General features: G+C 44.4%; 2 protein-coding genes across 2 annotated transcripts in view; both read right to left on the bottom strand.

Moving 5' to 3' along the window:
* Positions 1-3,849, bottom strand: part of bard1 (BRCA1 associated RING domain 1) — a 29,755-nt gene extending 25,906 nt beyond the window's left edge. Inside the window, exons 1-3 of the mRNA XM_083638162.1 lie at positions 3,729-3,849; positions 2,316-2,372; positions 891-1,039 (exon numbers count right to left, since the gene is read on the bottom strand). Coding sequence (XP_083494288.1) covers positions 891-1,039; positions 2,316-2,372; positions 3,729-3,826 — 304 coding nt within the window. The 5' untranslated portion in view covers positions 3,827-3,849. The remainder of the gene's footprint in view (positions 1-890; positions 1,040-2,315; positions 2,373-3,728) is intronic.
* A 1,741-nt stretch (positions 3,850-5,590) lies between these two features.
* abca12 (ATP-binding cassette, sub-family A (ABC1), member 12) overlaps positions 5,591-25,647 on the bottom strand; it is a 75,154-nt gene continuing 55,097 nt past the window's right edge. Inside the window, exons 48-61 of the mRNA XM_083639476.1 lie at positions 22,992-23,046; positions 20,662-20,839; positions 19,947-20,062; positions 17,106-17,268; positions 16,025-16,278; positions 15,081-15,285; positions 13,380-13,489; positions 12,022-12,172; positions 10,060-10,194; positions 9,511-9,614; positions 8,050-8,142; positions 7,800-7,905; positions 6,981-7,118; positions 5,591-6,620 (exon numbers count right to left, since the gene is read on the bottom strand). Coding sequence (XP_083495602.1) covers positions 6,513-6,620; positions 6,981-7,118; positions 7,800-7,905; positions 8,050-8,142; positions 9,511-9,614; positions 10,060-10,194; positions 12,022-12,172; positions 13,380-13,489; positions 15,081-15,285; positions 16,025-16,278; positions 17,106-17,268; positions 19,947-20,062; positions 20,662-20,839; positions 22,992-23,046 — 1,916 coding nt within the window. The 3' untranslated portion in view covers positions 5,591-6,512. The remainder of the gene's footprint in view (positions 6,621-6,980; positions 7,119-7,799; positions 7,906-8,049; positions 8,143-9,510; positions 9,615-10,059; positions 10,195-12,021; positions 12,173-13,379; positions 13,490-15,080; positions 15,286-16,024; positions 16,279-17,105; positions 17,269-19,946; positions 20,063-20,661; positions 20,840-22,991; positions 23,047-25,647) is intronic.

Below are 25,647 nucleotides of genomic sequence, written 5' to 3' on the forward strand. Positions count from 1 at the left end.
CACCACGAGGCTGAAAGCTTCAGTGCTAGGTGCAGCCCACACACACCACGAGGCTGAAAGCTTCAGTGCTAGGTGCAGCCCAGACACACCATGAGGCTGAAAGCTTCAGTGCTAGGTGCAGCCCAGACACACCACAAGGCTGAAAGCTTCAGGGCTAGGTGCAGCCCAGACACACCATGAGGCTGAAAGCTTCAGTGCTAGGTGCAGCCCAGACACACCATGAGGCTGAAAGCTTCAGTGCTAGGTGCAGCCCAGACACACCATGAGGCTGAAAGCTTCAGTGCTAGGTGCAGCCCAGACACACCATGAGGCTGAAAGCTTCAGGGCTAGGTGCAGCCCAGACACACCACGAGGCTCAAAGCTTCAGTGCTAGGTGCAGCCCAGACACAGCACCCTCTTTGTCAGGGAAAGCTTCAGGGCTAGGTGCAGCCCAGACACACCACGAGGCTCAAAGCTTCAGTGCTAGGTGCAGCCCAGACACACCATGAGGCTGAAAGCTTCAGGGCTAGGTGCAGCCCAGACACACCACGAGGCTCAAAGCTTCAGGGCTAGGTGCAGCCCAGACACACCACGAGGCTCAAAGCTTCAGGGCTAGGTGCAGCCCAGACACAGCACCCTCTTTGTCAGAGCTGAAATCTACTTGCACACTAAACACCACCATGGCTAATTGCATTGCATAATTACTGTCATTACAGGGATGTTGGATGGGACTGGGAGATAAGGATAAAATACTGCAGAACAAGCCACTAATACCATTGTTCAGAGATTAGATTCAAGGAGGGAAATGGTAAATGTTTTAATCGATAGAAGGATGGGGTGGTTGGATGGATGGATGGATGGACGAGTAGAGAAGATAACGTCACTATGCTTTTCAACCATCAGCTACTAACCTGATTTTTCGACGGGATTCAACAAGGACTCCAAACTGCAGAAGAGTTGAGTGATGTTGCCGAGGTGCCGGTTGACTTGGATATCTTTGACCCACGCAGGGCTGTGACACACCACACAGCCATCTCCTGCCCGAGGGCCAGCGCAGGACCTGAGCAATAAACATTTACCAGCGTCAAAGTCCACTTCACAATTCAACAAAGAAGAAGAAATACACTGAGTGGACACACTATGCTGAGAGCTGTGCCGGCTGCTCTTTCAATGAAATAAGACCGATGGACCAGCTGAATCCAGGTGGAAGCTTCAGAGACACTAATTGATTGATTGATATAGAAGGGCTGCCGCTCAATATTAAAAGGTATTGCCAATATATTTCCTACTCTCAGTGTCATCCAATTTGTTATATTTCATCTGCTGCAGAAATAAGACCCTGAATGATAACTTTTTTTTATTATTTCTGCCATGGTGTGCCCATGATGTTCCATATTAATTTGTAGTTATGATGACACTCATCGACCAAAAGTCCATCCAAATAATTATTTTCTATTCTTTGATTTACCTACCCTAACACCTTCAATAAGTGTAGGAATCACGTGTTACAATAGACTACCGCAGGAATGAGTCCGGAAGACCTGGATATTAGCACTTCCGACTCTTACGTGAGAATAGGATGAAGTGAAGGATTTATGACATCACTGATGATGTCACATGACATCACTGATGATGTCACTATTCATTCTGTGTACACATTCATATAGCCGACGAAGATGTTAACTTACATTAACTTAAGCAAGCACTAATAGCTTTGAAAATGCAAAAGAATGTTTACAGTGGTTTTCCTTTCCTGATGCACTATAAATGTTTACAATGCTGTGGTGCTAGGTAAGAAATGTCAGAATTGACCAAATTATATTTCAAATGGCTGACGTGTTTTAGAATACTTAGATTTGTTTCAAATATGTGTTTACTTTTTGGGCTTTAACACAGCTTTTGTTGCACAGAAATTAAGCACTTTTAAATGAAAATTAAGCTACTTTTGCAATGTAGTGAAATAAAAGTTTTGAAAATATGGTGGCGCATTGTTTCAAGTGTACATATAATGGGATTAATAGCTCGGGGAACGGTCCAGAGTCTGGCCCCTGGCCCCTTAGGTTTCTGACAATGTGGCCCCCTGAACAATTTAGTTGAATAGCCCTACTCTACTGTATTGTAGATATAGAGGTAATAGTGGGGACAGTTTCATCACAATCAAAAGTCAGCTTTTTCATATTTTAGCATTGTACCAACTTGTAGATAGGGAGGGAGTGAACTGGGCACAGCAGGCAGACTTTCACTTCCAAAAGTTAATACCGGTACCGGTAGTCCAAAAGGTTGTCGTAAATGTAATTTTATATTAATGATATTCAAAAGTAATCAGCTAATGTTACCTGCACAGCAGATGTTCACAAGTTCCCAGACACACTGGATCCTTCATTAATTGTGAGCTGTGAAAAGACAAAATATTTAAATTGTGAATAATATGGACAAACCAGACAGTCAAGAAGGCAACGTTAACTAACTAATGTGAAAAGTGCAACGTTAGAAATCTGACATTTGAATGTGGCCTTGGCTTGCTAATCGGTAGCCGCAAAACGCGACTATTTCACTCGAGTACCTCTCCCATCATAGTCGCGCTCGCCCGACCCCTTTATCGAGGGAAAGTTGCACATTTAGCGATCTACAAGCTTCAAACATGCACCAATCACTAATATAAACTACGCACCTTGTTGCCACGGATGTTGTCGAGCAGGCCGCGCTGAGGCCGCGCTTTGTTAACTCGTATTTTAAGAAAGTTTGGGTTATTTGTGTGTCCGGAAACATTATTTTCCCTTCTCCAACGACTCTTCTTCTTTTTTGCTGCTCACCGGTTCAACTGCTCAACTGCGCCACCGCATCATGGGGTATTACATCATGTGTCAAGTATGGGGTTTGCCCTGTGTCGTTCTGTCAGTCACAGGTTTCATGATGCGGTGGCGCAGTTGAGCAGTTGAACCGGTGAGCAGCAAAAAAGAAGAAGAGTCGTTGGAGAAGGGAAAATAATGTTTCCGGACACACAAATAACCCAAACTTTCTTAAAATACGAGTTAACAAAGCGCGGCCTCAGCGCGGCCTGCTCGACAACATCCGTGGCAACAAGGTGCGTAGTTTATATTAGTGATTGGTGCATGTTTGAAGCTTGTAGATCGCTAAATGTGCAACTTTCCCTCGATAAAGGGGTCGGGCGAGCGCGACTATGATGGGAGAGGTACTCGAGTGAAATAGTCGCGTTTTGCGGCTAGCTAATCGGCAACTGTTACCCCTATTCTGGATCATTTATAAGCCACTCTTCAATTCGGCAAACGTATGATTCGCCACGCGCAGCACTTTATTATTATGAGCATTTATGTTTTAAGGTTTGTCTTTTAACATTACTCCATCAATGCTCAAATTCCCCACCACCATAACGTTACCCATTGTGGACAACAGCAACGTATAACGGTCTGTTTAATTAGCGAACAGAAACCACTCAAAAGTTGAAATACCAACGTTATTGAAATTAAGTGCAGCTTTATGGATTAACGTTAACTAGCATTATGGTTCAGGTTGGAGACCACGTTGCATAATATGTGGAAGGGGTATGGGGGGGCTTCTTTTAATCACACACATTACTGCTGAGCAGGTGTAGAGTAGACCAGTCCAGACCATTTGATATAGGCTATAGATCAACATACAACCCTATGTGGATGAGGGAAACGTAATGGGGCTTAGCTAGACCAGAGCCCTGCTTCTAGTTAAATGTAGCATTAGTTAACTTGACGTACCATTTTGAGCAAAGCAGCAACTGTCGAAAGTTCGCGACAGCCTCTTTGGTCTTCGTCCAGTGACAGTCCCTTGTCTGGGTGACAACTTCATCGCCCATTTTAAAAGAACTGCGTAGCGTTATTGCTTGTTTTGTGGCTCGTTGAATGACTTTGTTTATGCACCGAGCTCAAAGCAGAACTTCCTGATTGCATTTCCCGCAAAAGATATCTTCTTCTTCTGCTTCTTCCTTTCAAGTTTCCGGCAGTGTAGACGCTACTAGGCGTATTACTGCCCCCCGCTGTACAAGGATATCGCATACAGGTTCTCAAATTTTTTCACATGAAGGACCCGGCCCTGAACTGACAAAAATTAAGAGAAAATTTATTAAGAGACAATTAAGAGAAACTGAAAAATCTCTTATCGCTGACAAACTTTTATAAAAGGTTTCCCTTTCTGTCTTATATTTGGCACATTGAAAAACACGCATCCACATCACCCACATAATCCAGTAGGATGTTTTCCCACAATGTGCAAACACTGATTCAGCCCAAAAAGTCTGACCCTCAGTCTGCAAATGTTAACAGAATCTCTCCGGGTTCCATAGCATAATAAGTGCCTTTTTTAATCTGAGGCTGCAAAGAAAAGTGTCTTCCTTGGTCTTCTTTTCCCATATAAACCCTGCCATTCTCTTTCAACTCCATCCTTGATTTTCTCTCTCTCTCTCTAAGTTACACTCCCAGGGATACAGTATATTTAAATTTACTTCTTCTTTTGTTAGGCTTCCCTTTGCTATGGAATCAGCTCCGCTGTTTCATTTCCCTCAATTCCAGCATGTCCCGGAACCCAGCAAAGCTTGACTTCACAGCCTGCCCCCAATTCTAAATAAAACAAACAAAATCTCATTGATAAGGTCAGGCCAAGCTTTTGATTTACCTGCTCTTAAAGCCATCAGAGCAGCAGCTGAATCAGAGCATAGAGAGAAGTTGATTGGTCTTCCATCCTCTGTCCACCACAAAGCCCAAAGAGTTGCCTGTAGTTCTGTTACAAAGACAGAGCTTCCATTTGTAATAATGTGCTGGGCCATCCTAAATCCAAAGCTGAGTCATTTACAGTAGCTACACCCCGAATCCTCCCATTCTCTGGATCCATATAGACCCATCTGTCAAAATGTCTACATAAGATCCCATTACTGTATAAATGCTCTATTTTTGAGGATATCTCACTTTTGTCCTTTTCTTGTAAACAAAGATCAATGTCCTTAGTCTTACATTACCCAAAAGGGTACCAGCATACATGTTTTGCAATGCTTTCCTGAACCAAAGATTTACGGAAGTGCCTAAAGGTGGTTGCCATGACTACAATACACGTTTCACCATGGCTTTGTACCCTCCTGTACGAGACTGCCCCTCCCCTTACGACAAATGAATGAATGAACATAAGCAGCAGGTTGCTTGAGCTCACTTGAACCAAAGACTGTATACAATTCAATAATAATAACAATAATAATGATATAACAACAACAATAATAACAGTACACTATGAGTACCCTAATAAACTAAATTAGATGCCACCAGGTCTCTTCATCAAGTACAATGATGAGGTGAATCTACTGTAAAAGCCATCATCCCATATTGATTTCCATGATTAAATCTATACCAATCACAAAGGAGCTGTAGATGAACAAAAGCAGATGAGCTATAGAAAGATTTTGAAGCTTTGAGACGACTCAGACGTGGAACTAAACATCAGGAAGTCCCTAACATGTTGTACGGTGTATATCAAGCATCTTGCATGTAATCCATTATCTACACATTGTGTGAGAAGCATGAACAGACTGGAGCATGAACAGCAGTTGCTCTTGAAAAATAGTTTTATTAGATGTATAAAAAAAAAATACGCTTGATAATTCAAAAGCAGGTGGAGCTGGGCCTTAAGCAGAAAAGTATCCATTAAATATTTAGTAGGCCTACATTCATTGTAAATGTAAGATATGCCCTAGAGGAAGTGTTAATGAGTAGGGGAAAAGTGCAGATATTGAGATCATTTCTGAATGCCAAGAACATTTTGTTTTGTGATATACACCCAGAAGGCAGTAATTACATAAGCCTCGGGATACAAACAGACTCATTTAGACACATTATGTACTTAGTGTATGTGTGCTTTTATATGAAGTTCGATCATGTTTTGTCATTATGGGCCAGAATATAATGATGTCAACAAGGAAACACAGTGTTTCTCATTACAAGGTTATGAACGCCCACGGTAAAATATTCTGATAACGAACAGTGCCCCCGCCACAGAGAAAAATTGAAAATTAATAACCTACACAATTCATTTTAGCCTTCATGAGTATAACAAGATTGTCTAACTAAAATTAAACAAATAATTGCACTTGTTTTAACCATCAAATATGACAATAAGATGAAGAAACATGATTTGATGAACACGATCGTTCGACTAGGTTGCTAATCAGCAGTGTGTATGTACATGTGTGTCGTGCAAATGTGTACAATACAGTATATGTGTATCATAGATAGTACATTAAATAAATGTGTATGCATTGATCATTGCATTGAGACAAGTCCTGTCACGTTTGATTACCCGTTTAAAGGGAAATGTAAGCTCTTCTTCATACAGTAAGGTCAGTCAGAAGACCTTCAACAAATAATCAGAATTATCACACAAAAAAGTCAACAGTTTTTTTTCCTTCACATATATATTAAAATTTAGGTCAGATTTAAAAACAGATCCTGTGCTTTCAGGTTGAGTGGACAGTTTCAGGAAAAGATGGAGGTCAATCGGCTCTACGTTTCTACCGCTTCAATGGAGCCCAGGCTCTGGCATTCTTCTCCTCCGCTGTCAATCGGTATGGTTTCCATGTCGAGCTTCCCCATGGCGAAGTTGATGAAGACCTGCGAGGGGGATTCAATAATGATTGATGTGCCGTGCTGATATCAAAACAAACCCCATTACTTCTCTCTGATCTCTCCCTCTCACCCAGTCAGTCTCTCCCCCTCTGTCTTCCACCTCAACAGATGGCACCTCCCAGTCCCAGATGGGCAGAGAAAGCTTGGATCTTTACTCTTTACTTTCCCACAGGCATACCCTCTGTCAGTTTCCCTCTGCCTCTCTTTAACTTTCTCAAATCAGTCTTTCACTCCCACTCAACTTTCTTCTATCCTCTCCTCTGTTTTTCAGTCTTTATCTACCATCTACCCGTCTCTCCAAAAGCTCTCACTTGTTCTGCCACTCTCTCTCTCTCTCTCTCTCACCTCATCCAGTGTGGTCTGGCTGACAGAGAAGTGTTTGATCTGCAGTGCCGTCTTGTTGGACTCCAGCTGGTCAAAGATGTCTGCCACCCCTCCCGGCGCCACAGGCACGTGGTACTCTACCATGGAGGAATGCTGGTCCTGTGAGTGGGGGAAGAAGACACATGTCAACTCTTTTTGTCCTCTATGGGTTGACTTTATTTTTATGAAACACTTCCTTTTTTCTTTTTCTTTTTGACATTATTTTTTGCCTTTGTTAGATAGAAGGAGCAAAGCTTCTGCACACCTAAAAACGACAGGTGCGACAGGTTCATCAGATTCTCTGAGAATCTCATGAAGGTCTTTGGACCGAAAAGTTATTCTTCCTCTCTCGCTAATGTGTGTAAACTAATAATACCGGTAGTGATAATAATAATAATAATAATAATAATAATAATAATAATAATAATAATAATAATAATAATAATAATAATAATAATAATAACATATGAATATTAGTAATAGGTTAAGGGCTTCCATAGACAACCAGTGTAGTATTGATCAATTCTACATAAATCACACTGCCTCATATGCATCATATAATATCAGAGGTAAACGAAATAAAAAAAATAGCCAACTAAAATACTGATATAACAAAGCGACATATCAGTCTAACACTATACACTGTAAGCTCAAAGTTATTGCCCAGCATAGAACTACATCCATCAAATGTCTATGTACTCTCTGTGTGCCTTGCAACTCCCCACCACAATGCCTGAGGGATACTGCCTCTATTCTGCCGAGTTCTCTTGAAAGCCTTGGATAGCCGGCTCAGCTGCTCACCTTGAGGTAAGTGCTGGGGAAGCGGCTCTGCATGAAGCCGGTGATCGCCTCCACATCACAGGAGGCCGTGGCCAGGTACATCTTCACCGTGAACCCGCTGCCGAACCTGTGCAAAGCGGGTTTTACAAACAAAGCACTGTGTTATTACGCGTGACGGACAACCAAGGGCCGCCGCGACAGGGCACAGGGCAGGGAGGGCAGTGATGGCTGGCTGGGAGTGGGAGGAGGAGGAGGAGCGCAGGCCACTGACCTGTTCTTAATGTGCTGCAGGGAACCCAGGCATCGGAACTGACCCTTCACCATGATGGCAAGGCGGCTGCACAGCGCCTCGCACTCCTCCATGCTGAGATAAGGGGGCGAGAGAGAGAAAGAGAGAGAGATAAAAGGTCACGCTGGAACAACATTAGCATAATTAGCTATGCCTCCTGGCACATAGCAACCGAGGAAACATTATGTTCTGCTGGTATTCAATCCTTTCACTGTATCAACCTTTACAAATAGCCACATGGCCTAGGTATTATCATTATTGGGGGGGGAACACAAGATATATAATGTTGACCATTAAATGTAGCGCTTCCATTGAGCTATTCATTCGTGTAATATTGAAAATGCTGGAATGAAATTATGAGATGCTATGCTGCCCTAAGTTGTGTCAAAATACAATCAGCTGTGTCTAAGGCAGATTTCAGACTGGGCCCACTTGGCTAGTTTGTTTCAGCATAGTGCACAGCCATATTTTGTTGCTGTGTCACCATAGTTACTTCCTTTCTCCATAGTCACTTCCTTTGCCTTGTCTAGTCACAAGAACTCTAAAAAAAAGAGACACCCATGCATTTTTAAGTTCATCCAATGAGTTGAGAAAGGGTCCCAAAGGTGGTAGAATTCTCTCAAACCACAGAGGACCATGAAGTCATTCAACTGAACTAAAACACAAGGTGGAATTATGAGGGTTTTGAGTACCTAGTGCCACATTTCCACATTTCTTCTTTTTCTCTCTGGATGGCCTATCAGCATAGTCTGGGTCTACTAACCTGTGACATAGTCTGGGTCTACTAACCTGTGACATAGTCTGGGTCTACTAACCTGTGGCATAATCTGGGTCTACTAACCTGTGGCATAATCTGGGTCTACTAACCTGTGGCATAATCTGGGTCTACTAACCTGTGACATAGTCTGGGTCTACTAACCTGTGGCATAATCTGGGTCTACTAACCTGTGACATAGTCTGGGTCTACTAACCTGTGGCATAATCTGGGTCTACTAACCTGTGGCATAATCTGGGTCTACTAACCTGTGAGACTATCAGCATAGCATGGGTCTACTAACCTGTGAGACTATCAGCATAGTATGGGTCTACTAACCTGTGAGACTATCAGCATAGTATGGGTCTACTAACCTGTGAGACTATCAGCATAGTATGGGTCTACTAACCTGTGAGACTATCAGCATAGTATGGGTCTACTAACCTGTGAGACTATCAGCATAGTATGGGTCTACTAACCTGTGAGACTATCAGCATAGTCTGGGTCTACTAACCTGTGAGACTATCAGCATAGTATGGGTCTACTAATCTGTGAGACTATCAGCATAGTATGGGTCTACTAACCTGGGAGACTATCAGCATAGTATGGGTCTACTAACCTGGGAGACTATCAGCATAGTATGGGTCTACTAACCTGTGAGACTATCAGCATAGTATGGGTCTACTAACCTGTGAGAGGTGAGAACCACTGCGCATTTCCCCTTCACCTCCTCCGAGATGATCTTCCAAAGGTGGCGTTTGGTGCGAGGGTCCATGCCAGAGCTCGGCTCGTCCTGCGGGAAGAAGTTGGAAAGAAAAAGGTAAGGTAGGATGTGTGAAAGAGAGGAGGGGAAAGAAGGATGAGAGATCAGACAAGAACAAAGAGACAGGAACGACAGAGCATAGAGGACAAGGGAAGTGAGGCGAGGGAAAGGACTGGAGAAAATGATGACAGGCTTAACAGCAGAGTAAGCACAGATGCACAGTGGCAAAATAATAAGGGAGAGAGAGGATATGATAGAGATGTGAGGTAGAAATATAGAGATGACTGCTTGAGGGAAGACCACCCTGGGGTAAGCTTGGGGAAGCAAACTCATTAACAATGAGAGATCTGCCAAAGTCTAGGGGATCGATGTCGACTTTCCTTCAAAGAGCCGCCCAGGAGGAGCAGCGGTGTAAAGTTAGTTTCATGTTGGTTGTCAGGCTGCCAGACGGCTGATTTAATGAACGGGTCCTCACCAGCAGCAGGATCTGCGGGTGTCCGATGAGCGCCAGCGCGGTGGAGAGCTTCCTGCGCGTGCCGCAGCTGTAGCCGTCAGTGACGTTGCTCCTGTGGTAGCCCAGCTCCAGCTTCTTCAGCAGGTAGTTCACCACCTGGTCAGGGATGAAAGGGAGGTGGATAAAATAGCAGAAACACCACATAAAAATGGAGACAACATCTGAGCTAAAAAGCAGCTACACAGGCGAATCGTATGAAGTTGGATGCCAATTAGCAGCCTGTGTCTGCTTTAAAAGAGATCTGACGCTCACTGCTGTTCTATGTGACTTTTCAAAGCAACGTGAGCCAACTAACAGAGTTCCAAAGAAGCCAAATAGTCGGTGCCTGAACTGCAGGAGCAACAGTGACAAAAACTGCAAAATGATTTAATGTGGCCAAGCGAACAGTCTCAAAAATCGATACAAAATATGTGAGTCAAACACAAACTGCACTGGCAAAGAGAAACAGTGGTCACACGACAGACAGTTAACACACAGCTACAGCGTCAGAAATTACCACATGATTTTGATTCAACATCTGTGATGCATTCTCAACAAATTCTGTATATGGTGAGCCTCACAAAGCTGCCATTTATGGCAGAATGTCTGCAAAACTGTTTGCGGTTTTCGGATGTATGAGATCATGTGCAAAATAAATCAGCATGTTGTTTTTTTGGTGAAGTGTCCCTTTAAGTTGTAGTCTCTGCAGGAGGATTTTGCTTTGATTCCTAAATATGATTCTGGTTGACTGAACACTGTGCATACTAGACACGCTACGGACAAATACACAATGACAGCAGCTGAATCTTAACAATTAGCACCAACAACATGGCATGACTGCTTCAAATCAAAATAAGTTTTTTTATGTTCTCCCATAAAAGCCAATTTCTTTCACCTTTGATGTAACAGCTCATTAAGCTTGATAAAACCACGTCAATGTGAAATGGCCCCATTACGGCTTGTCTCATTATCCTGAGCTAGAGGACTGTCAGTGGGAGACAACATAAGACCAGCTCTATATATAACCTCATGTCGGCAAATTAGCCAACCCCCGAGACCGTGGCCATCACTGCCATTGTTGTCAGCACCCTGACCAGAGAAGAGGAGCTGCAATTGCAATCATAGTCATTGTGTGTGTGTGTGTGTGTGAGTGAGTGAGTGTGTGTGTGTGTGTGTGTGTGTGTGTGTGTGTGTGTGTGTGTGTGTGTGTGTGTGTGTGTGTGTGTGTGTGTGTGTGTGTGTGTGTGTGTGTGTGTGTGTGTGTGTGTGTGTGTGTGGTTTGTACGTATGTGTAAGACACGCGTGCGTGTGCATAATTCTGTTGGTTCCATGACTGAGGCTGTCAGAGCCTCAGTCATGGAACCAACAGAATTAGTTCTTGGGCTTGAGTGAGAGAGAGAGCTGTTTGGTCAAAGCCAGTGTACGCCTCATCAATTGTTGTCGTTTTTGTCTTTATCAAGACAACAAAATCAGAAATCCCATCATCTTTTGATTGCTTGCTCGGCAGATTCCACTGATTTCAGCGGCAATGGAAGACAGACCCTCTCAGTAATCAGCGGAGAAGGCCAGATTGATTAGCTTTCAAAATGATAAATGGGCAGGATGGAGCTGAAGTGATGTGTCAAATGAAATCCTCTCATTATCAAGAGTATCATTTAAATGTAAATTCGTCTGCGGTGATACATAAAGCATCAACCTCCTCTCCAAGCTGGGATGGCAGTCGACTGACAGTGAGCGCTTTCTGTTGCGTCTTTACCCGCCACAGATAGCACACCTTTCAGTGCACATCAGTCAGTACTTCACACCCTCTGATTCAGTAGGCATGGAAGCGGCAGCTACTGGTCTGGCAGCAGGACTGCACATCTGAATCCATATCTGATCGCGTGTCATTTCTAGCGGATGGCGTCGTTGCTTCCCTGACACTTTGAGGGGACTCTGCCTTACCCCGTCAATCTCCTGCTTTGAGATGCCGCGGATACGGGCGTAGAAGTACAGATGCTCCTCTCCGGTGAGCAGCTCGTCCAGGGCGTCCACCTGGGGACAGTAGCCGATGTTGATGCCATTGTTACGGCACTCCATGATGTCTACCATCCGCCTGGGGGGAAGGGGGGGGGGGGGGGGGGGGGGGGTAGAGACACATAAAGAAAGACACGTTCTCTTGAATGCTGTAGGACAGATGGAGAATGGATGTATTGTGTGTGGGAGGTCCCAGAGGCGCTGCTGTCTATGGTTGTGGTGTGCTGGGTATAGCCCTCAACAATAACAAATAAAGCCAGTACTGTGAACCAGACATGTGATTGTATGTTTTGGTTTCAGTGCATTCTGAATCTCAACACATTATGGCTCATATTTTGGCTGATGCAAAGCTCTCTGTGGCTATTTGCATTGTGCTAATTTATTCCAGTTCACACTCATTAGACAGTGCAGCCTGTCTATTTGCATTGTGCTAATGTATTCCAGTTCACACTCATTAGACAGTGCAGCCTGTCTATTTGCATTGTGCTAATGTATTCCAGTTCACACTCATTAGACAGTGCAGCCTGTCTATTTGCATTGTGCTAATGTATTCCAGTTCACACTCATTAGACAGTGCAGCCTGGCCACCTGTAAGACTGGGAAAGCATCATCCTGTAAGGCTTATGCAACCCATCTGTTTTCCTCCATACTGATTCTTTTCAATTACTTGAATTATAATTTTTTTTGGAATATGCTGCATAACTATAAATAACAACCTGCTGTTTTTAATTACTTGAGGGCAGCGGTGTAATCAATAATTTCAGAAATTTATTTTATTGTAACTTAACACCAGTTTGTTACTACTTACAATGATGCATACGATGCATTTACAGCATGAAGACTTATTTCAGACTAAAGAAACTGGGCATACTTTTGTTATCTGCATTTATTTAATGAATTCAATTATTCATATTGTTATTATTATCTATTGTATTTACTTATTATTATTTTGTTTCCATAAGCAGGGAGGGAAATGTCGGGGGGCTAATAAAAGATAATGGGGGGGATATTGCTCTCTAAAAAGAAAAGTATGATTCTGTAATAATGTTTCATCATTAAGTACAGATTGTAGAATAAAATTTGGTAAAAAAAAAAGGGTATAGCCCTACTGTATTCTGCTTGTAGGTAATCACTCACTTTTTGACACCTCTCAGCACCTCGTTGACAATAAAGTCAACGATAGAAACAAGAATTTGTCATGCTATCCAAGATGTTTACTTCTCATCTTTGCATGGATTATATGTGTTTTTAACACCATCAAATATATCAATAAATAAATAGCTTACCCATCCCAGTCTTTGATCTGTGCCCTGCCATCGGTGGGGCTCACATCTCCAGTCAGCATCTTGAAAGTGGTCGTCTTTCCTGCTCCATTCACACCCAGCAGACCAAAGCACTGTAGACAAAGACAACGCTTGTTAACACTGATTCCCCCCAAAACAGACAATCTCAGTTGTAGTTGATGCAGCACTATAAATACATAGGCTTGGATTCCAGATGAATTATTTATGTTGGCAGATGACATAGTGTGTAGTGTTGCCTTTGATCCTATACAGCACTATGGTCGGTGTTTTCAGATTGCACAGATGTTCTGGTCACTGTTCAGATCCAGAAACACAGAAGCTTTCAGTGGGTTCCCCTCCCTGCAGCCTTATGGCCATGATGCAAGGGATGCATTTTGAAACAAGTGTGAAAGGCAATGTTATTGTTTTGGCATAATACTTGTATTCCTTATACTTTCCTTTAAAGATCTTTACTGCTCCATAGCACTAAACGAGCATATCTGTGAGGTGTTGATAGGGTTTTTGATCAATACTAATAACTCAACGATTACTCTGCCAGCTGCTGAGATTTCTGGCTTTCAAAACTCACTTTGCAATCAGTATTCCAGTATTCCCAGTCAATGGCATTTCAAGACACTCCTCCTATGTTACCTACATTGATCTTGTCCCAATTACAGTAGCAGTCCCCATTCAAGGTGCAGGCAATACGGACCCATGCATGCCTCATGTACATTATGATGACATACAGACCCATGCATGCCTCATGTACATTATGATGACATACAGACCCATGCATGCCTCATGTACATTATGATGACATACAGACCCATGCATGACTCATGTACATTATGATGACATACAGACCCATGCATGCCTCATGTACATTATGATGACATACAGACCCATGCATGCCTCATGTACATTATGATGACATACAGACCCATGCATGCCTCATGTACATTATGATGACATACAGACCCATGCATGCCTCATGTACATTATGATGACATACAGACCCATGCATGCCTCATGTACATTATGATGACATACAGACCCATGCATGCCTCATGTACATTATGATGACATACAGACCCATGCATGCCTCATGTACATTATGATGACATACAGACCCATGCATGACTCATGTACATTATGATGACATACAGACCCATGCATGACTCATGTACATTATGATGACATACAGACCCATGCATGCCTCATGTACATTATGATGACATACAGACCCATGCATGCCTCATGTACATTATGATGACATACAGACCCATGCATGCCTCATGTACATTATGATGACATACAGACCCATGCATGCCTCATGTACATTATGATGACATACAGACCCATGCATGCCTCATCTACATTATGATGACATATGGACCCATGCATGCCTCATGTACATTATGATGACATACAGACCCATGCATGCCTCATGTACATTATGATGACATACAGACCCATGCATGCCTCATCTACATTATGATGACATACAGACCCATGCATGCCTCATGTACATTATGATGACATACAGACCCATGCATGCCTCATCTACATTATGATGACATACAGACCCATGCATGCCTCATGTACATTATGATGACATACGGACCCATGCATGCCTCATGTACATTATGATGACATACAGACCCATGCATGCCTCATGTACATTATGATGACATATAAGCCTACCTCCCCAGCAGGGATTCCCACGGAGAGGCTCTTGACGGCGGGGACCTTCCTGTTGAGGTGCTGGTAGATCTTGGTGAGCTGGTTGACCTGCAGGATGTCGGAGCTGGCCGCCCCACTGGACACCCGCTGGTGCTCGGCCACCACATCCTCATCCTCGTCCTCGCCGGCCTCCTGGGGCAGCGTTTTTCTGCCCAAGATCATATGTCTACAAAGGGAAGAGTAATCATGTTCACTGGGCGTGTCTGTCATTTATCAGAGGCAAATAGAGTGTCATGGCAACAAACTTGGAGAAGTGATGGATTGAAACTGTGATAGGAGGGAGAAAGTCTTATTAAATCTATGATGGATTTTGTAAAAGTAAAAAAGTAGAAAATAGAAAAGCGGGAAGAGAGCCTTAATAAACGAGCCTCATTATTTCCATTGGTACAAAACACCGAGAGATGCTGAAATCCTACGTGGATCTAATAAATGAAATGCTAAAAGTTCTTAAACGCTCACTACGGTGTAATTTGCAGTGAAAATGTTTTTCATTGCACACTAAAATGCTTTCCACACCAATTTGTGGTTCCGGTGCTTGATAAATGAGTGCCCCCACTGCGCAAACAGAATAATTTCCACATTCTATGCATACATTTTAGATTTAATTAGATTTCGGAGCACATCACAAAGCCGGAAAGTGTGGGCCGTCCTGGTGGCTCACCTGGTACAGCGCGTACCACAAAGGTTTAGTCGTTTGCGCGGCCGACCTGGGTTCGAATCTGATCCACGCTCCTTTGCCACATGTCATCCCCCCTCTCTCTCCCCACCTTTCCTGTCTGCATACTGTCCTATCAAACAAAAGCAAACTGCCTAAAAAAATAATCTAAACAAAACCGGAAAGTGTACGGGTGCGGTTTCCTGCATCGGCACACGCGTCTCTCGCTTCCATCTCCACGGCGTCTCACCTGACTTTGCGCAGGAGCCACTTGTTGAGCAACAGGCGCAGCAAGAAGAAGAACAGGCCTTGCAGGAAGGAGGAGAGGAACATCCAGCCCAGGTGGTCGGTGGAGAAGGGGTTCTTGTAGGCGTCGATGCCGTAGCCGCTGAGGATCTGGACCTCCATGTTGACCCTAGCCAGCTCCATCAGCCCGTTGCCAAAGCTGAACTGGGGGAAGATGAGGAAGGCCTGGCTCAGTTTCCTGAAGATTTCCTTGATGGCCTGCGGGAGGGAGGGAAGGACAGAGAGGAAGACAGAAGGATATGAAACAACATCTCAGGTACTGCTTGTCCTGAATGTAATCTCACTCTCATTGACATTGTGAAGTACAATCACCCTGCAAAATATGAATCATTCCCCTGAAACTCAATATCACCACAGCCGCATGTGAGGGAGTCAGTGTTGCGCTGTCCATGTTCATTCATCAAGTAATTAGCAGCTACACACTTAAAGGATAATGGGGTGTTTTTTATGCATTTCTTACCGTCAACCTATGAAAAGAACAAAATCAACTCCTGTTACTTTCCCCCCTCCCACGTTTCCTTTTCAGCCTTTAAATACAGCTGACAAACACACAGGTTCAATGTTATAAATCGCTAACTGTTACCATGAAAAGTCATGCTGTTGTAGTTATTACCAAATCAAATCAAATGGGAACAAATTCTCCATTGCACTGGGGGACTATTTTCGGTGCTACACAACTACTTTCCTGAGATGGAAAAATGGGTTTACAGCCGGCTTATTAAGTTTGAGGGAAAAGTCGGTGGCTCTCTGCATCACGATGATAAAATATACTGCCAGAGCATCGGCATGGCTCTGTGACCACTTTTTAATCCTTTCTTTTAATACAATGGGCTTCTATGGATGCTGAGACATGGGCGCACTGGGCACTGGCTACATGGACGAGACTTGTCAGCTAAACAAACTCATTGGTGATTTTGTTATCTTTATAGGTTATGTAGAGGGTAAGAAATGCATAAAAAAAAAACAGCAGCGTTATCCTTTAAGGTCGCAAACTCTTACAACTTTAGGAGCGTTCAGTTGCTGACCTCATTGTCATGCATTGCGATTTTGCCCAGAAAGTAGAGGATGGAGGTGGACATGATGGTGTTGACGCTGATGAAGAGGTTGATGCACACATAGGTGATGAAGGCCATCTCTGGATCTTTGAAGACGCCGGACAAAAGGTACATCCAGGGGAAGGTAGCGAACCTGGGTGACGACGAGACAAGACAATGACAGGACAGCTTAAAGAAGAGGTTCTCATCAGTAAAAATAGCCCTTCACACATCTGAAAATAGCCCTGCTGTGTTCTGGCTGGGGTTGGCTTTCAAATGCAGAAAGTCCACAAAGATAGCTTTGATTTCAGTTTATTCTCTTGAAGATGGAAGAGGATCTAGATCATTTATGCAGTTCCCTCATCAAGCAATGCCCCCATCTAAAAAATGATATGCCCTTGCATTTTTGTAACTGAGTGAAGTGGCACAGTGCTTTAACAGGCTAAATGGAGCAGCCGTGATGAAAATAGGCACCAGAGAACATCGAAAAGGGACGGGGAAAAATAGCAAACCATGAGGAGGGTAAACATTCAAACATGACGTCAAAAGAGAGGAAGATAAATTACTTATACTCCCTTTATTCCCTGGTGGCAACGCATCCTTTGCTGTGTGTTTTCTCTCCTCTCTCTTTTCTCTCCAATAATCTGCTTGTTCATTTGATTGGGGTGTCCGGGTCAGCGGGAAACAGCAAAAAGGAGAAATGGGGAGAGTGGAGAGGAACAAAGGAGGACACAGGGCTGGAAGAGAGAGAGAGAGAGAGACAGAAGAGAGAGAGAGAGAGAGAGAGAGAGAGAGAGAGAGAGAGAGAGAGAGAGAGAGAGAGAGAGAGAGAGAGAGAGAGAGAAACAGAAACAGATAGAGCCAGACAGAGACAGAGCGCCTGACTGTCATGCCCGGAAAGAAAGGTGCTTGGTAGGCAGACTGTGGATGCCAAAGCCATGACGTGGAGCAGAAGCAGCGAGGGCTCAGACCAGACCCAGGTGGGCGCAGGCTGGCAGGCAGGCAGATGGAGCGCTGTGATTATTCATTGCTAGAGAAGGAGACATCTGTCTGATAAATGAGAAGCAGAGTGCTGAGCTGGCCTCCTCCTATCTAGGGCTGGCGATGGGGGCCCCGTCACAGCACAGGGAACACACCAGCTCAAACTTCTACTACAGTTGGGGAACAACAATTTAAATGGTTGCGGTAAAGCAGATGTGGGAAGCATGGCGTGTCATTGGTTTGGAGTTGCAGGCAGTACATTTGCATTCTTACTTCAAAACAAGCAACAGATTAATCAACTGGGTGGCACAAAGTTGTTAAAATGTTAAAATCCTACAAATTACCTGACATTAACTAATTTCATTTGTTGTTCAAAAAAAATCCCCTGTTTGATCTATTTTAATGCATACCACCAAAACCCAATAATGTTTTTGTTGAACAAGTCTCGGAGCTCCTTTTCCATTATCATGCCTGACTATGACAGAATGCTCCCTCTGATTTCAACATCCATGTGTGCTGTCTGTCCCTCACTCCCACTGATGGCTTTGATTCATCTCGTTGAGTAATCTAGTTCAGTCTAATAAAGGTGCCACTCTCCCCAAAGGCCATTATTACCGTAGCTCCGTCAAATGCTTTTTACTCCAAATGAAGTGGCTTTACATGACGTTGCTCTATGGCCATTGTTTTTCATGTTTATTTTCTGCAATCCCCATAGATGATTTTATCAACATTTGCAGTGTCCGACATTACAGACCCTTTTGAAGACAGAAAGCTAAAGCTAAAGCTACCCTGGCTAACAAAGCACACACAAGCCTTAACGACAGAATGTATGAAGGCTGAATATGGCGGGGGGGGGGGGGGGGGGGGTGTGGGCAGTGGCGGACTGCATAATCGGGCACGTCGGGCAAATTTTTTTTTTTGTTTTTTGTTTTTTGCAGGCCAGGCCAGGCCACTCACTGAACAGCAGGCCAGGCGCCGCCTACTGGTTTACTAGTGGTTTTATTACTTTATTCAGGTTTAAAGTGGGTGCATCTCATTGTAAAATTGGACTTGGCCCAAATTGGGCTTCAAACGGTCCAAATCGGGCTTCAAACGGCCCAAATCGGGCTTCAAACAGCCCAAATCTGGCTTTAAACGACCCAAATCTGGCTTCAAACGGCCCAAATTGGGCTTCAAACGCCCCAAATTGAGCTTCAAACGCCCCAAATTTTCCGCCGGCCCCCTCCGGACGCCGGCACGCGCGTCGGCCCGTATCGGCCTGGCCTGCTTGGTATCTAATGCCCGGCCTGAATTATGATCCCAGTCCGCCCCTGGGTGTGGGGAGGGATAAATTAATCTAGAGTCGACATTCTAACAGATCATGTGACAAAGTAAGCTGTCGAGGATGTGAGAGCAGCAGACTTTTCTGACTCTAGGATTCTGTTCAGTTCGATTCAGTCCTACAGTATCCTCCCTCCAAAACATGTATTATTGAGGCTTCCCCAGAAAAGGTGTGAGGAGTTTCTTCTGGCTTGTGTCTTTGACAAGGTGGAGAACAAGACTCAGATTCTCTCTCCCGGAGGTGCTGCATTCGCCTGCCCCAGGTTGCCCTGCGTCCTTCAGCACGGCAAGTAGGGGGATTGGATATTTTATTGGGCAAGTATTATCCTTTTTCCTCACAGCAGCGCAGCGCGGTTGGGATTTGCATTTCCATTACAACAGGAGTACACGCTTTTGACGCGCGAGTCGAAAAGGCTGTAGCCCAAACGGCTGCTCAAAAAGTGATGTTCATGTGTGTTACTGTTCTTTTGATACATTACTAAAAGTGGTGTAAACAGATGATTAAGCTGTATGAGCCACAGAATCACTGACCCAAAGAGCGCCAGGAGGAGGGTGACGGCAGCCAGATTCTGTCGGTCTGTGAACGCCGGGTTCTGGAAGGCTGCAACCACACCAACAGTCAGAGCCACAGGGATCATATAGATGACCTGGGGGGAAAGATGGAACATGACACAGCAACACTGATTGTTATTTCATTATCAATTGAAGTGTTTGGGAAACCTACTCTTACAGAATGATTGAAAAATTATACCAAATTACAGTTCTTTTAAAAGGACACGAATTTCATCATTCGTGTCCTTTTCAGGCACAGACTTTTCTCAAAATAGATACACTATGTAGTGTTTGAGAAATGAACGGATCAATAATTGATAAGGAGAGGAAAGTGCTTTTGCATGCAGTTGCATTGTAACAGTGAGTGTAACGGTGGGCAGAGAGTGCTGTGCAGTGAGTAAACCTCACTCTCTGAGACCTCAAGAAACGCTCTATTGACAGACGCTAGAGCTAAAGGGCCTCCTTGATATCGCATCCGCCTCACATGCAAAAGGTTCCCGGTTCGATCCCCAGCTGCGGGGGGACTACACAATGCAGGTTGCACATGCAGCATGGCCGTATCAAATGTAGTGTTTGCATCATGCTTTTATTGACTACAGGAGTTCATGGGTGGGCATAAACCTATTGTAATACCTTTTCACATCAGATTCTGTTTATTTATGGAGTGTAATAGTGTGGGTCAAGAAGACGTTACCATGTCGTAGAAGAAGTTCACGGCCCAATAGAAGGGCTCGCTGACGCCTGCGATGTGCTGCAGCCTCTTGGAGCCGCTGTGGTGCTCGTGGACTTCGTAGATGGCGAAGCTGGCCGTCGTGATCGCGTAACCCGTCAGCACACACAGAGCAACCAGGATCTGGATCATCCCCTGGACCCTGTGAGAGCGCAAGAAAGCAACATATATGTTGACAGTCATCAATGGTCAGTCACTCAGGAACATTATCATTCATCATCAACTCAATCTTTGTCAATAGCATTCGTATTCATGGAAGGTGGATGACTGGTCTTTTTTCCTTTCACTTTTCTTCCCCTAGATAAGGCTGCAGTGCTATAGTACCTGTAGATAGGTTCAGATCCAGGGACAACAAAGTATACCATACAATCAATATACTCTGGTGCGATATGAGTCACTTTGAATGAGACCCTCTGTTGTCATTCTTTACCCAAAACAATAGCCCATTTTATAGTCCTGCTATGAAATGTCTCAAGTCTTTGCCTGTTGAGACTTGGTTCATTTGAACCATTCAAGGCTCTCACAATACATAGAAATTAATCCCCTTCATAATGAATAGCTTTGTTCAAAGAGATGCTTCTGCCCCAGCTCTGACATCATAATGACTGCTGAAGAAATGGATTGTTTCATACAGAATGGAACACCAGGCTGCTGCTGCTGCTGCTGCTGCTGCTGCTGCTGCTGCTGCTGCTGTATTGTCTGCAGGCCAGCCGACGCTGCTGTCCTGCATAATGACCACACTCCATAGCAGGAAAAGCAGATGAGGCTTTCATCCCTCGGCTCCAAATCGAGCCTGTCCTAAGAACAAACCTCACAGCTAAACGTCCGGTACCCCGGTGCCCCTCAGAAAGAACCACACGCTTTCTTTGGCGAGATGCCTGCTCTGTAAGCTATCTTGCCGCTTCCCTCTATGGCCAGGGCACAACACTGCCGACCAAACACAATCAACTGGATGAAAACCTGGATGAGGATGAAAACCTGGATGAGGATGAAAACCTGGATGAGGATGAAATGGCACTGGTGGAACGACAGTCCGAGGGAGGGAGAAAGAATAGCAGAGGTAGGTGTGTGTGTGTGTGTGTGTGTGTGTGTGTGTGTGTGTGTGTGTGCTTAGATCCCTCCTAAGGCAGTGCCCTGCTAGCAGCCTGCTACTGTCAGTTGCTTCAAAAGCATCAGTGGTCTCAGTTTAATGTTGCCTGCTCTATGCAAAGAATCTGTCATTGGCTCATTTGAACACACATTTCAGAAACATCGCTCTTCACGATGTCAATAGAGCAATGGCCTTTGTGCCCTGTTGTGTGGCCTTGTGCCCTAAAAAAATGCGACGGCGAAGGCCAAATGGCCTTGCCCCTAAAATGACGAAATTCCCACGTTGCATGATGGCCTCCGACTTTGTCCCGCAGGCAACACTGCTGAAGCAATATAAGCCTGTGGCATCTTTAACACTGCTTAGGACAAATCAATACAACAAGTGAGGCAACAAAATAGCAGCCTGGACAGAGGGGAAATTCTACCTTAGCTTAGCATGCCGACCACACAGGCTGACCACACAGGCCGACCACACAGGCCGACCACACAGGCTGCACCAAAGGAGACGTGTACATGATGGAACTGAACGCACTTTGAGACGGCTGCTGTTAATAAGGCTCCGGGGAGGACCTTAGTGGGGCCATGACCTCAGCTCCCCCCACTCTCACAATGATTTATTTGATTTGATCTACTGGTACATGCACACGAACGCATACGCACGGACGCACACACGCACGCGCGCACACACACACACACACACACACACACGCACGCACGCACGCACACACGCACGCACGCACACACACACACACGCACACGCACACACACACACACACACGTTTGCACATGCGTGCGCACACACAAGTTTTCAATCCCCAGTCTGGGTGTGTAAAGCAGCCCGTGGAGTGTTTTAAACAGGCTCATTTGGGGAAGTGGGGTAGAATCAATCCACCTCTGTGCCACATTCAGGGTAAACACCCATTATATTGGGCCTGTGATCAATAGTGCAAGCTCAGGAAAATCCATTTAGAAAATCAAATATGGGTAAATACTGCTGTCAGGTCCCCCCGCCCTCACCCCATCCTGACTTTGATGACTTGAATTTAAATGTTGCAAACAACAGCCAATAACGGTCATCGCAAACTTTGATAACTTGGGGATATTTGCACAGATTAGAATGCTAATGAGGATATTCTCGGGGAGCGCAGAATATATTGTTATCATATTGTTATATGCTGCTGACAATGGAAGAGTGGAGTCCTTACACTGCGTCCTCGTCATCTGCCCGGCCAAAATAGGGGTGACTGGATACTGAAATTGCTGTAATCAGAACAAACAAAGAGTGTTAGGTTAGTTAAGGAAAACAAACAACAAGGATATTGCTTCTTTTTTCCGGCACAGTTGCGAGATCCCAGCTGGAATATACTGCATGAGTTTGGCCTGTCACTCATCAGTCAGCCCCTCTCCCTCTGAGCCAATCATCAGTCAGCCTCTCTCCCTCTGAGCCAATCATCAGTCAGCCTCTCTCCCTCTGAGGCAATTAACGTTGGTCTAGTGGGAGCTCTACCGACCCGGGCTCGTTGAGGGGCTCAAACCAGAGATGGGGGAAAAGCCAGCAGTAAACAATGTGAGGGGCTTCAAATCTGTCAGATAAACCATCACTGTGAAAAGCAATCTCCCTACAGCTCCGCCCTCCCCTGCCCCCCTTCTCACTGAGTCTACAGGTAACATTTGTGATTACACTCAACCCTCAAGCACTCTTATATTAAGTAGGGGGTGAATAAATTGCTTGCCTGCGTGTGTGTGTGTGTGTGTGTGTGTGTGTGTGTGTGTGTGTGTGTGTGTGTGTGTGTGTGTGTGTGTGTGTGTGTGTGTGTGTGTGTGTCTGTGTGTGTGTGTTTGCGTGTATGTACGTCCTGTGCACATGTGTATTTGTGAATTTGTGAGCGTTTCATGTGCAAGCATCTACTGTATGTGTGTGTGCACAGATGACATGCTGTCTGTTGTTGCTGGTTTGTACTGCTTTTCTATCAGTTTTTTATTGCTGTACTGTACATAATTTCTGTACGTCGCTTTGGATAAAAGCGTCTGCTAAATGCCAATAAAGTAAAAGTAAAGTAAAGATGACCAGGCAAGCTGATCCTCAGTGCTGAAGCAGTACTGAAAACGTGTGCCAGCCATCGTTCCTTTCCAGTCAGCGGCACTCATCTGTATTCATCGTGCATAGTGATGCAAGTCTGAGGACACACAGCGCCCCCTGGCTGTAATCCATGAGTGAATGCACACAATGTTTAGAGAATTCTTTAGATTTGTTTCTTTGGATTGAGTGTACAAACTGCATTGAGTGCACTAAGTATCAGGAGCACCTCCCTATTAATGATTTGCACTGCCTTTTACGCAATCCATGTCTAATTTATTTAAAAGTGTGTATTCTTTAACTGTCCACCCCTTCATCTACATCTACTCTCCATTTCTCTTTTTTTTTTACTGAATTTATGATTTTTACCATAAAAAATATTACCGTAAAACGTCCAATAAAGATCGGGTCTCGAGGCGTCCCGGTGGCTCACCTGGTAGAGCATGTACGTACCACTAAGGCTTAGTCCATTAGCGGCCGGCCCAGGTTCAAATCCAACCCATGGTCCTTTGACGCATGTCACCCCCTCTCTCTCTCCCCACCCTTCCTGTCTACCTACTGTCCTATCAATAAAGGAGAACAACCCCCCCCCCCCCCCCCCCCTCCTGGAAAAAAAAGATGGGGTCTCAAATAGCGGCCTCTAACCACAGCCGGTGTGTATGCAGAAATAAAGACCAGTGCCCAGTGGAATTTTTAAATTAAAGTTTAAAAAAAGAAGAAGAAGAAGAAGAAGAAGGCCAAATTACCATGGAGATTAAATTCATGCAATATTTATAGCTGAAAATGTGAAAATGACCAAAATATCATAGCATGTCATCAAACAGAGACGTTACATAATAGAACACATTGACACGTTTACCACATTTCCATGGATACAGATGATGTTTTGAAAGCCATGCAATTCATCAGCAATTATGGCTGTACTGCCTGGATTAGTATAGAGCACTGCTGCTGTTTATTAGTCAACACATGACAGACAACCAGCAGCTCTATAAGTCACCCTGTCGGTTGGTTGGTCCACAAAAAGTTCACCACCCTAGGGCACAGTTTTTGCCCTAGGAGGCTATAATTTGGCATGGAGGTCAAGTGTGTGGGTGTTGTGTGTGTGTGTGTGTGTGCGTGCGTGCGTGTGTGTGTGAAGGTGTGTGTTTCTGTTCATGCCAACTATGCCATTTTACGTGCGATCGTGCTGAATCCATCAGGAAGTGTAAAGAGCACCCCTGCGGGTGACCTAACGGAGCCGGATTTTTGAATTAGGTAATTAGGGACGAATTTGCGATGGGATGCGATTGCGGAGCCTCCACCGGTCACACAGGGGCGGGTATTCTGCTAGTGGTATAAATTTGAGCAGAACAATTCTTTCCAGAATACTGAGAGTGATTCCATCACTTTTGGGCAGACCAGGTATTGTGAACCTGCCAAAACAAATAATAGTCTGTCTATAATAAATGCTGTCTCTAATAAAGGCTTGGTGCTTTCATTTGTTGAGGTCAATAAAGACCCTGGCAATTATTGGAAGTTTTACGGTAATTAATACCTAGAAGTACGAAGTAGACTAACTGCTAATTGAAAATACTGTGCACGTCCAATAGCCCTTTTAAATCCAGAACATGTGGAGCGATCTGGTAAACAGAATTTGGTTTGAAAGATTGTTCAGGTGCTGTGACGACCCCCTAGGAACTGACAGCAAACTAAGGGTACAATGCTCTATCCTGGATATCTCAATTTAATGCTTGATGTGTTAATATGCAGAAAGAAGACATTTTCCTTCACGTTTTACTTTT

The sequence above is a fragment of the Poromitra crassiceps genome (genome assembly GCF_964638095.1).
Source record: "Poromitra crassiceps genome assembly, chromosome: 6".
Classification (NCBI taxonomy): domain Eukaryota; kingdom Metazoa; phylum Chordata; class Actinopteri; order Beryciformes; family Melamphaidae; genus Poromitra; species Poromitra crassiceps.